We start from the raw sequence: 11582 nt of genomic DNA, 5'->3' as shown, positions 1-11582 counted from the left end.
TGCTATATTCTTATCCACTATCCACGTTTGTTTCTATGTACTATTGCAAACCAACCAAAGACAATACCAATAATAGTGTTTTCGTTTCTTCTTTCAAGACAAAACCTACTGTGGCTTCCCAAGAACATGGTGATTTTTTGTTCTTCTCCTTTCTCCTTCAGGTTCAGTTTCTTAATCCAGGTTAGTTAATTCCACAGATCTGATCATATCTAAGAATAGGTCAAGTTTCAACAAAGCTCAGTTGATTCTAAATCTGAATTACATCTCTTATTCATTGATCTAACCATTTGAACAAACGCAGAATAACAAAACTTGTAAAAATATGTCTCTCAAAAGTCAAAACGTATATATTACATATTTTATGTATATATAAACAGACTGAGATTAGCTTGGTGAGCTTAACGCCCTGTTACAGCTGTGAGGCTCACATCATTGATAGATACCTTTTGACTACTCTGGTCAGAAGATTCAGCCTCAGAAGCTCCTCTCCTTGCTATAAACGCAGGCTGCTTCGGCACAGCGAGGTTTGTGCTCTCTGTAGTTAGCATCCAAATCACACTTGAAACATTCGGTCTATCATTTGCAACTTCTTGCACACATAACAGTCCAATATGAACACATTTCTCTATCTCTTTCTCAAAACACTTATCAAATACAACTGGATCTGCTAGAGAAGCAGCCTCACCGTCATTCCACAGCTTCCATGCCTGTAAAAACCCAAGTTTTCAAGGTAAGTTTCAAAAGCTTTACTAACCATAAGTTACAAAACACTGCTTTGTACACTTACATAAGCCAAAAGGTTCAGATTACTCTCTTCCTTGTGAGAACTAGAGTTTCTTCTCCCACTAATGATCTCTAGAAATATAACCCCTAAGCTGAAAACGTCTGATTTTTCTGAAAAGAAACCTTCCATTGCATACTCCGGTGACATATACCCGCTGCAAAAATCAACATTTCAATAAAACCGCATACTACATTGTATGTTGTGTACTTAGGAATGGCTACTTACTATGTTCCAACAACCCTTCTTGTGTTAGCTTCATCTTCATTCGCTCGGAAGATTCTTGCAAGTCCGAAATCAGATATCTTTGGGTTTAGATTCTCATCTAACAAAATGTTGCTAGCTTTTAGATCTCTGTGTATGATCTTTAGTCTTGAATCTCTGTGAAGGTACAAAAGACCTCTGCAGATTCCTTCCATTATGTTGAACCTAGTCTTCCAATCAAGAATCGTTTGCTTCAATGGGTCTGAGCAAAGATAGCAAAATCATTAGTATCCAAAGCCAAATGGTATAAAACAGAGTTAAAAACAGAGGTGATATAAGTTTTACCAAATAGATATGCATCCAAGCTTTTCTTTGGCATATATTCATAGACTAACATCCTTTCTTCACCTTCAATGCAACATCCAAGTAACTTCACTAGATTCCTATGTTGCAACTTTGATATCACAACCACTTCGTTCATGAGTTCCTCTAGTCCTTGTCCTGATTTCCTTGAGAGCCTCTTCACTGCTATTTCTTGCCCTTCTGGTAATTTTCCCTGAAGAAAAAATGATAAACCAATCACTTAGGCTGAGATTATTTATACACATGTATCTCTTTTTCCATAAGGATTTTGTATAATGCTTTTACTTTGTAAACAGGACCAAACCCGCCTTGTCCAAGCTTGTTTCTTAAAGAGAAGTTATCGGTGGATGTTGCTAACACTTGAAAATCAAATAGTGGAAGCTCCTTGAGCTTGATTTGGCTAGAAGCAGACTCATTGTCACTTGTAAGTGCTTCCATTCTCTTAAACAATATCTCCGCACTTCTATCTTTCACTGGCTCTGCTAAGGCAAATGATCAATGAAACAAACAAGTTGTGATAAAAGAAACAATCTGAAGCCAACATGTATAACTGTATACAAAAATCTAACCTGGACGCTTTTTGAACTTCCGGCATGCTAAAAGAATGCAGACCGCAGCAATAAGCGTAACGCCTATCACAGGTGCTGCGATCATAATTGCTAGATTGCTATGTGTTTCTATAAGAATTGGTGAGAAAATATAAGTCAGTGAAGTCAAATTGAAGAGAACCAAAAAAGTGAGAACCGTACCACTAAGAGATTTTTCACTTACTAAGTTCTGAATGTGCAACTCGAATATAAAGATCAATGCCACTTCCCAAAAATGACTGCATATCAACTAAGTTACCACTCCAAAGCATGCATCCGATTCCTCTATCATAAGCATAAGCCGTGCAAGAACAGTTATCTAAACATACTTTAGGACAAACTTGTTCATTAGCTTGAGACCGTTCCGCATTGACTGGCACTTTCATCTTCTGCAGTTTAAAAAACACATCTGCCTTCCCTCCACCACCACCACCAGTACTCACATTTCTCTGTCTTTCACACAGCAATGGAGCTTTCCTCACACATCCATTACTCCACTTCCCTCCATTCCACGCTGTGCTGTTCTTTGGTACAAACCCTTTAACGCATATACAAGGCGGGTTTTCCCTGGTATCGCAGGTCCCGTATGGACCACATCTACCATATGCATCACAGTCTGTGAATGGAAACTTTACACCGATCCTCCACTTTCTCATAGAAGTACTCCAATCTTTCTGATATATAGCTCCGTCAGGATCCAAGTTAAAGTGATACATAAACGAGTCATTAGCATAAGACATTGAAATAGTGCCTTGGTTATCACTGTTGAGATTAAACCCGTCAAGAAACAGAAGCGAGTCCATATTCGGTAAACCGATGAAAACCTGACCGTTCCACGGTCCGCTACGCCACGATATAAGATTGTTCTTCCAGACTAGAAGCTCAGGAAACGTGAAAGGAGCTATACCAGCTGTGTAGTTCCCTGTTGAAGGATCATCATGACTTCTCCAAGAAGTAAGCTTTAGATTCTCTCCGGTTATACCGTTGGTTCCAAGAGTCATTCTTGGCATGAAAGAATCATAAGGATGCTTAAACATCTCCCACAGGGTCTCACCATTGTTTCTGTTATCTTGTAGCATAAGATTCCCTGAGTCCATTAGCTGAATCCAAGTAGCATTTGCAGCCACTGGTACCGTAACATTAGTCGACCATAGAAGGCGGTTCCTACCATCAGTAACCGCGAGATTCCCATCTTTATAGATGGAGATAACACCGGAAGTGTCGTTGATTGGAGCGTCTTTATTAGCAACCCAAACCACAGTTTGAAGTGGAATCTTGTCGTACCAAATCCCAACATAACGTAACCGAGTTGTGGAATTAACAGGAGTGAAGAAACCAAACCTGAAAATGCCATTTTTGCTCAGAAGGGTCTCTGACTCTGAGTCTTTGATCGGAGTTGAGAACGTGATCCTGTCCTCGCCAAAACAGAGTCTCAGAGAGAAGCAAGTGAATGCAAGTAGAAGAGGAAGAACAAAACGACGACGTATGCTCACTGAAACCACCATAACTCTTTGAAACAGAGTGATTCCTCTGTTTTTCCTACAACTACAAGAGAGGTAAAAATAGTAAACTACTACTACTAGTCTTTTTGTCTCTGTCTCTATGACTAGGTTAGAGAAATTTCTGTAAGTTTTTATTTGTTTTTCTTTCAAGAAAGATTTGTTTTTGGTGGGTTTAGGTGGATTCATTGAGTAGCCACCAATTATGATAAACCACCAATCTTGACTTTTCTGAGGAAATTTGGAGGAAACGATTGAAAGTGAGAGGACTACTTGCCTTAGTGCGATTTCAAATGGGGTCATTGTTTTATACATTGTCGAGAGTACACTTGTTGTTTCTTTGCATATATTTTTTATTTTTTTTTTCACTGAAAATATATATTGATAAGCTTGTTTTCAACAAAACAAGTAGAATACAAACGCCCAAAAGAGAGAAACTAAAACCGGCGGACGATATAATGTCCCCGGAGTTAAGAGCCGAAGGAAGACGAGATTTCCTCGGAAACTAAGCCCATACAAGGGAAACAATATAAAACTAGAAATACAACTCAGAACTTTTAAACTCAAACTCGAAAGAGCATATAACCTTACACCAAGAACAAAAGCAAAGAGACTTTAAACCGAAATCGAGATAGCAACCAAGAAAGCAACGCATCCTCTTCTTTACAAGAAACTAATGAATAAGATTTATCAAAGATGCCCCAGGCCAAACAAATGATAACATCTACCTCCGTTTCTTTGCATATTATAGTATGGGTATCTATCAGTAAACAAATATTACTTTCTTGACTCTTTTTTCTTTTTTGTTCACAATCTTCTTGTTTATTATACAAAGCAACGCGTGTTTGGTGTGTTTTGCCGTCGTTAAAGTTTTGATAATTTGAGTTGAGTTGTTTATGTTCATATGTTTTTGTGGGTAGCTAATGGTTTTGGAATTTGGTGTTGGGTTAACAGTGATTTGAGTGAAGCACACAAATGTGTACGATGAAATGTCTACAAGAGCTGTTAAAAAAAAAAAAAATATACATGTACCAGAATAATCCACGTAAAGAGATGTCTCGCGGGAATTGGACTAGTCATGGACCATCAAATCAGAGGTCTTATCGTAGGAAAGTGTGGTTTTAAAGAGACAACTTCGTAAAAAACAAAGATTATTCCTTGAATTATTATTATATTGTTGAACAAAAGATTCGATTTCTAGTCAGTTGAAATGGAACAGAAAGTTTTTAAAAAATGGAAAAGCTTTTTTAACAAACAAATTTATCTTGTATAAAAATAAACAGATGGGTCATGGGTCTCTATCGAACAACACATTACTACACGAGACGATGCGTCAAATATGTCTTCACTATTGTATGAAATAAGTCCTGAGAATAAGGACATTGACTTGGGAAAAATGATAAGTCTAGAGATTTTGTATGTTCATGAGAGGTGTAAGGTCACAACATAGCTCTCAACATCAACCAACCTGTTGTAAAGTGACATCCTATTAAGAAATTCTTTAATTCACGTAAACTTGAAAATGCCAGATCGATCAATCTTCTGTATTGTATAGTATAAATAATAAACCTTCAGTTATTAAGAGGTATTGTATAGTATAGATTATAGAATAGATTGATCATAATAAGGTTGCAATGAAGACATACTAATCATTGCTCAATCTATTCTTCAGTTACTTTAGTTCTTAAGCATAAAGCATTACGTCATTTGTTAACATGACAATAAAAGAAGCAAATTGGTGGACTATTCCAACATAGATGGAAACAGTTACTAACAAGACAACAAAGATTTTTATAAGAGACGATAGACAATAAACAATCCGACTCTTTTACCATCAAGGCACAAAAATGGTAGCTGCATTAGACACTTTTTTTACCCTAAAAAATGCAGTCAGTGGTAAATAGAACCATCAATGTACACGCCATGAGTAACCTTGAGATCACAGCGACCAGTGAGACTGTAGCATAAGACCTATGGTTCTTCCATTACTGTTTGTGTGAGCAAGACCTGGACTTCAGCTAAACCGATCGCCAATGTTGAATTTAAGATATGATTCCACCTGAAACAGATCATGATTTCTTGAACCATCAACAAGTCCCCCAACGCTCATGCCCCAGCCCACTTCATCCTCTGGGTTGTCTGTAATAGACACTGACCATTTCACTTGCTTTGCTCTTGAGTTCTGAATCTCAATCCATCCCCCAAGTTTTGTAGACTCGTCCATTAGAGAGTCTAACTTCAAAGCAATGGAGCTAGACGACACATGATTCACGCTTCTGCTCACTGAAACCACCATAACTCTTTGAAACAGAGGGATTCCTCTGTTTTTCCTACAACTACAAGAGAGGTAAAAATAGTAAACTACTACTACTAGTCTTTTTGTCTCTGTCTCTATGACTAGGTTAGAGAAATTTCTGTAAGTTTTTTTTTGTTTTTCTTTCAAGGAAGATTTGTTTTTGGTGGGAGTAATAATAATAATAATAATAATAATAATAATAATAATAATAATAATAATAATGTGTTTGGTGGATTCATTGAATAGCCCCACCAATCAGAAATTCGGAATAAACCACCAATCTTGACTTTTCTGAGGAAATTTGGAGGAAACGATTGAAAGTGAGAGGACTACTTGCATTTTAGTGCGATTTCAAATGGGGTCGTTGTTTTATCATTGTCGAGAGTACACTTGTTTCTTTACATTTTATAGTATTAGTAATCAAATATTTCTTTTTTGACTTCTTTTTTGTTCACACTCTTTTAATGGTTATACAAAGCAACGCGTGTTTGGTGTTTAGCCGTCGTTCATCTGTTTCAAGTTGGATTAGTTTGCGAATGCTTTTGTGGGTAGCTAATGGTTTTGGAATTTGTTGTTTAGTTAACAGTAATCTGACTATCTGAGTGAAGCAGACAAATGTGTACTATGAAATGTCTAAAAGAACTGTGAAAATTAAATACTCATGTACCAGAATAATCCACGTAAAGAGATGTTTCGCGGGAATTGGATTAGTAATGTACAATCAAATCAAAGGTCTTATCGTAGGAAAGTGTGATTGTAAATTTGTAAGAGACAACTTCGTATAATTAAACAAGGTTATTCTTGAATTATTATATTGTTGAACAAAAGATTTGATTTCTGGTCAGTTGAAATGGAACAGAAAGTTAAAAAAATGGAAAAAAAAAGCTTTTAACATACAAATTTATCTTGTATAAAATAAACAGATGGGTCTCTATCGAACAAGACATACTTAGGACGTATTAAAAACACATTTTCTATTTTGTACGTCAATTATCAGTGGATAACAAATGATTTGAAGAACTGGTGCATGTGTTATAGAAAATGATCGTCACATACTTTGGCATATAATAGATCGACACATGCTTTAGTATTGAGATATGGCTTTGTTATCGTTGTACAATACACGTTTGATTTATTTTTTAATTTACAAGTAATTTTTCAACTTTGCTATATTTTTTTTTTTTTTGCATGTATATTAGATTTCTTGTAAAAATCTTTTTCGATTTTAACCTTCAAGGTGGTGTTGGAGTAAAGAATTTGGAGCATGGGCGTTGGGTGGACAACTGAGAAAAGCATTGGCTTACATTTTTATTTGGCTAAGGACCGCTTTATAACTTGAGAGAAACGATAAGATTCAACACTCTTTCTTTTATACGTCAAGATTCAAACCCGCTTAATTTTCTTTATATTTTTTCATTTTATTGTATGTTCTCATCCATCATGATGACTAGATATCATATCCTAGTTCATGCTTTGGAATTAGAAAGTCTTACTAGGAAAAAAAAAAAAACTTTCATCTGCTAAATCTAATGACTAACAACATCTGATAAAATTTCACTGCGTATGTTCTCTACTAAACATTTTTGTCGATGGATTACTAGTTTTGAACGACAAAAAACTTAATTATCAAAACTTTTGGTTTTTCGATATACAAAATGAGCTTTTATAGGCTCTCCATTATAAGATATTCACTTGGTCAAAATAATCAAAATATAAAAGAGAATTATGATAAAATTGATATTAAAGTAGACGATATGAATTAGGAGGTCAAAGAGTAGTCTTAAGGGATGTGACTGAGCCAAAATATGAGAAGCTTGACCACGTCTTCATATTAGGTGGTCAAAGAGCTGGTCTCAAGTCAGATTCATATAAACTGTTGGCCCATGAAAATGAAGCCCATTCTCGAAACTGGTCCCAAGGACTATATTATATTTTTCTTCAATCAGGAATTTTCCAAAACCCTAGTCGATTACGAGATCCAACCTAGCTTGGCTTATCTCTCAAGTAAAAATTTCTCGCTCCTCTGTTTCTTCTGAAGATTCATCGGAAACGGTTACGGCCGTGTTCCGATCTCTCTCTCTCTCTCTGAATATTGCTTTCTCTGATGATGTTTGATTTCCATACTGATAATTTCGGTTTTCTTCGTTAGGTTTTTTTAGAAGAGTACGTCTTATTGAATAATGATGAAGATGAAGGAGGCTACGCAGGAGGAGTCTGTGACTGCCACATCTGTTCTTTGGGACATCAATAGGTGTCCGCTTCCCGATGGCTGTGCTCCTCGTCTGGTCCGTCCGAGTATTAAACGGCTATTAGAGAATCATGGCTACCATGGTGATGTCACCGTCACTGCGTTTGGTGACCTATCGGGCGTACCTGTTGACTTCCTGAGAGAAGTCTTTTCCAGTGGAATCAATCTTAACGTCGTCACCCTCCGTAAATATCTTCACTCCTCGTTATTCCCTTTCTTCTACTATTAATTGATGATCATGTCTCAAGTCTTTTAGTTTTTCTGAAACAGATCACTTAAACATCTTGGACCTAATTGATACCGACGACATAGATCCACCTCCAACTAATTTTATGGTTTTATCTCCTCGGAAAGAATGCGGTCGTTTATCTGACTTACTAAAGTTGTATGGTCACAACCCTCTCCAGCCGTTTCCTTTTGAGTCTTTTGAAAGCATAATTATGGAAGGTGTGTGTTTTTCCTCTCTCACTTTCTTGTCTTGTTTGGATGAGAAATAACCAACAAATGTATCTGTTGCTGATCAACTGGCCCACAGATTCAGAGGAGGAAACAGGTGGATCTGCCTTGTGGGATTGCTTAATATGCGCCTGTGATCCTCCTGGACAAATCTTTGAAAATCTCATCGCTCATCTGTCTGATGAAGAACATCATCATTATTTTCGTCACGAGATGGTAAGCATTGTACCAATACATTTTCTCATTGGCACTAGTAGTCACTTCCAGTTTTTGACCCCATGTTCATTTGTTGTTCAAGGCTACAAGATGGATGCCTCCTGATCCGGACGACGACGCTGCCGTGGTGAGGATGCTACCAAAGTCTTGTTTTCATTTCTAACTTTTTTTTTAGTTTTGTTTGCTTAATCTTGAGCCCCACATGTTTTCTTTTTCTCCACTGCAGGTGCATTCGCCGGCCAATGCGATGCTGACGAACTATGCACCTCCACCTCCTCATGTGATAGACTGGGAGGTTGCAAAGGTTGTGGGTGAGACAGTGGTCTTTTGGGACATCAATTCGTGTCCCGTTCCCCCTGGCTTTGATGCTAGTCTGGTCGGTCTGTGCATCAAACGGTTCTTGAGGAAAGAAGGCTACTCTCGTCATGTCACCATCGAAGCCATTGGCGTTCTAGCAGACGTCCCTAATGACACTCTGGAAAAAGTCTATTCCGGTGGAATCACTCTTCATAACGTCCCCTACGGTTAATATCTTCTCATCCTTGGGCCTTTCTACAGTAATGGTTGTTTTCCTTGATGAATAGAGAGAGGCTCAAGTCTTTTGTTTCTGAAACAGGTCCCTCAGACACTGTGAAGCTCGTTTTTGAGCGTTCCAATAGGCCTGGTCCTCTATGTAACATAATGGTCATATCCAATGCCAAAATCTTTGCTTGGGAGTCTAAGTCTCAAACATTGAGATGCAACCTTCTAAAGCCGTTTCCCATCGATTCTCTTCAGCGCTTTTGTGTGGCAGGTGCGTGTTTGTCATCTCTCGCATTGTTGTTGAAATAACCAGCAAACCTGCTGTTCAACTGACCTACTTTTATCTTTTTTTCCAGACTCAGGGCAAGTTGAGGAGGATCAGTGCAGTGAAACGGGTGAATCTGCCTTCTTGATTTGCTCATTATGCAACTACCATAGTCTTCCCTTCCACAGATTTGGAAGTTTTGCCATGCATCTCAACAGTAGACGCCATCAACAGAAGGTAATCAGGCATCCTAGCCAAACTGTGCGGAATTGTTCACTTTGTCATTGTGTAGCTATTTTTGATTACAATTAGTTTCCCTTTATCACTTCTTCTTCTGACTGGATGTGCGTTTGGTTTTCAAGCAGTTGTCGGAGCTGTTGCCCATAAGTAAGCAACTCCAGTGCTTGAGTGCACCACTAAGTGAGCCTCCTGAGAAAGACCTGGGGGCTGTAACATCGGTCTTTTGGGACATCAATATGTGTCCGGTTCCACCAGGCTGTGTTCCTCGTCGCGTAGGTCCGTGTATTAAACAGTTTTTGGAGAATAAAGGCTACTCTGGTCCTCTCACCATCACTGCCATTGGCGTACTAACAGACGTCCCTAATGACATTCTGGAAGGAGTCTATTCCAGTGGAATCTCTCTTAATAACATCGCCTCTGGTTAGGATCTTCTCATCTTTGCACCTTTCTCAGTAATGGATGTTTTCCTTGTTGAATAGAGAGTCTCATATGTCTTTAGTTTCTGAAACAGGGTTTTTTGCCACTGTTGATCGTCTAATTTGTGAGTTTACTGTTGAGAATCCACCTCCAGCTAATCTAATGGTCATATCCGACGCAAAATCCTTCACTTCTGATGATGCATTCTCGCTAGAATCGAGGGGATACAACATTCTTCAGCCGGTTCCATGTGATTCTCTTGAAAGATTTTTCTTGGCAGGTGTGTGTTTGTCTCTCTGACAGTGTTATTTTACTTGGCTACAGTCTGTTGGTCAACTAACTAGCTACTTTTTTTTTCCACAGCTTCAGAGGCACTTGAGGAGGAGGATAAGTGCAGTGAAACCAGTGAATCTGCCTTCTGGATTTGCTCGGTATGCGACGATCTTCGTGGCCAAGGGTTTGGAAGTTTTACCACTCATGTTACTAGTTGGTCACACAAGCGGAAGGTAGTCAAGCATCCTAGCTAAACATGATGGACTTGTAGTCGCTCACAAGCAGTTTTGTTTGCCTAATTTTGACCTCCCTGCCTTTGTTTATTAAGCAGCTGTTGGACTGGTTGCCTGGGAATGCTCGGTTTCTTCGTAAGGAGTGTGCTCCCAACCTTGGTGACCAAGGCAAGTTATTATATATCTGATAAAATTATGGGGTTTTCTTAAAGAAACTTTAAATATTGTAGCTACTAGCGAAAGTGGAATAAGGAGTAGTAGAGAAACATGAAGAAAAAAAGAACTGAAGAATGCCGATGGTGTGTGTTTAAGTAAGAAAACTATGCCCGATGCCGATGGTGTGTGTTTTAAATCCTAAATTTTTAGTTTTGTTTGCTTAATTTTGACCCCTCATGTTGTCTTTTCTCCACTGCAGGTGCATTCGACCGCACATGCGATGCTTACGAACTATGCACGTCCAACAGTTCTTTATCTCTGACATCAAGTCCAACAATATATTTATACTCATTACCAGGTTATCATAACCTAAGACGGATAAAAATCGATTAAAATTTGATGAAACGTTACAATCAAGTCTAAATTATTAAAATTGCATCGTATGAGGATTGGACTAAAAAGATGACTTGTAAAGCAACTCTTGTTTCCGTGAAAGTTATCACATTAATTTGGAGATATGTTTCCTTTTAGTTCGCTGCTTTGGTTCCGATTAGTGTGCAATGCAGATCTTAATATAACACGAACGTTTCTTTAGAAAGCTATAATATCGATACAACTTCGTTAATTATCATGTTATAGATCTACCTAATGATTTCAACATCATTTAAAAACGAGTTAACTATATACGCTGATACGCAAACTATGATATTATTCAAGCCTCTAGATCCATCAATTCAGATAGCAGCTGAGACCTTGATCTGAAAGCCTCTAGATCCATCAATTCAGATAGCAGAGACAAATCGAATCCTCCTTCTTTTAAGTTCTT

At 38.0% G+C, this 11582-nt stretch overlaps 2 protein-coding genes across 9 annotated transcripts; one reads left to right on the top strand and one right to left on the bottom strand.

Moving 5' to 3' along the window:
• Positions 1-241: 241 nt before the first annotated feature.
• Positions 242-3829, bottom strand: LOC104755383 (G-type lectin S-receptor-like serine/threonine-protein kinase At1g11330). The gene is made up of 7 exons (XM_010477751.2): positions 2120-3829; positions 1918-2025; positions 1634-1827; positions 1331-1541; positions 1010-1247; positions 788-938; positions 242-707 (listed from the first exon to the last, which is right to left on the bottom strand). The coding sequence occupies exons 1-7, from the start codon at positions 3747-3749 to the stop codon at positions 399-401; spliced, it is 2841 nt and encodes a 946-aa protein (XP_010476053.2). The 5' UTR covers positions 3750-3829; the 3' UTR covers positions 242-398.
• Positions 3830-7442: 3613 nt separating this feature from the next.
• On the top strand, positions 7443-11286 carry LOC104755369 (uncharacterized). Of its 8 annotated transcripts, none has more exons than XR_015587018.1 (14): positions 7443-7734; positions 7880-8163; positions 8249-8425; positions 8514-8650; positions 8733-8777; positions 8877-9174; positions 9267-9443; positions 9529-9674; positions 9803-10097; positions 10189-10374; positions 10458-10600; positions 10699-10735; positions 10831-10938; positions 11016-11286. XR_015587018.1 is itself a non-coding variant. In XM_087495743.1 (14 exons), the coding sequence occupies exons 2-13, from the start codon at positions 7911-7913 to the stop codon at positions 10869-10871; spliced, it is 1935 nt and encodes a 644-aa protein (XP_087351869.1). In that variant the 5' UTR covers positions 7443-7734; positions 7880-7910; the 3' UTR covers positions 10872-10911; positions 11016-11286. The 8 variants fall into 8 exon arrangements, 4 of the variants coding, with proteins under 4 accessions (XP_087351869.1, XP_010476037.2, XP_019094830.2 ...); XR_015587017.1 differs by having other exon boundaries at positions 10699-10768; XR_002036224.2 differs by having other exon boundaries at positions 10177-10374.
• Positions 11287-11582: the final 296 nt, after the last annotated feature.

This window comes from Camelina sativa, chromosome 17 (genome assembly GCF_030686135.1).
Source record: "Camelina sativa cultivar CO46 ecotype springtype chromosome 17, ASM3068613v1".
In the NCBI taxonomy this organism is placed as follows: Eukaryota; Viridiplantae; Streptophyta; class Magnoliopsida; order Brassicales; family Brassicaceae; genus Camelina; species Camelina sativa.
This window is presented reverse-complemented; position numbering and strand designations above follow the sequence as displayed.

Bases quoted from the DNA above. Each gene is read 5' to 3' on its own strand.
- LOC104755383 (XM_010477751.2), bottom strand. From the start codon at position 3,749: ATGTATAAAACAATGACCCCATTTGAAATCGCACTAAGGCAAGTAGTC. The intron at 2,026-2,119 runs GTAAGTGAAAAA...CAATTCTTATAG, and splicing joins AGTTGCACATTCAGAACTTA to AAACACATAGCAATCTAGCA. The intron at 708-787 runs GTAAGTGTACAA...GGGTTTTTACAG, and splicing joins ATCTGAACCTTTTGGCTTAT to GCATGGAAGCTGTGGAATGA.
- LOC104755369 (XM_010477734.3), top strand. From the start codon at position 7,911: ATGATGAAGATGAAGGAGGCTACGCAGGAGGAGTCTGTGACTGCCACA. The intron at 8,426-8,513 runs GTGTGTGTTTTT...ACTGGCCCACAG, and splicing joins TGAAAGCATAATTATGGAAG to ATTCAGAGGAGGAAACAGGT. The intron at 8,778-8,876 runs GTGAGGATGCTA...TCTCCACTGCAG, and splicing joins CGGACGACGACGCTGCCGTG to GTGCATTCGCCGGCCAATGC.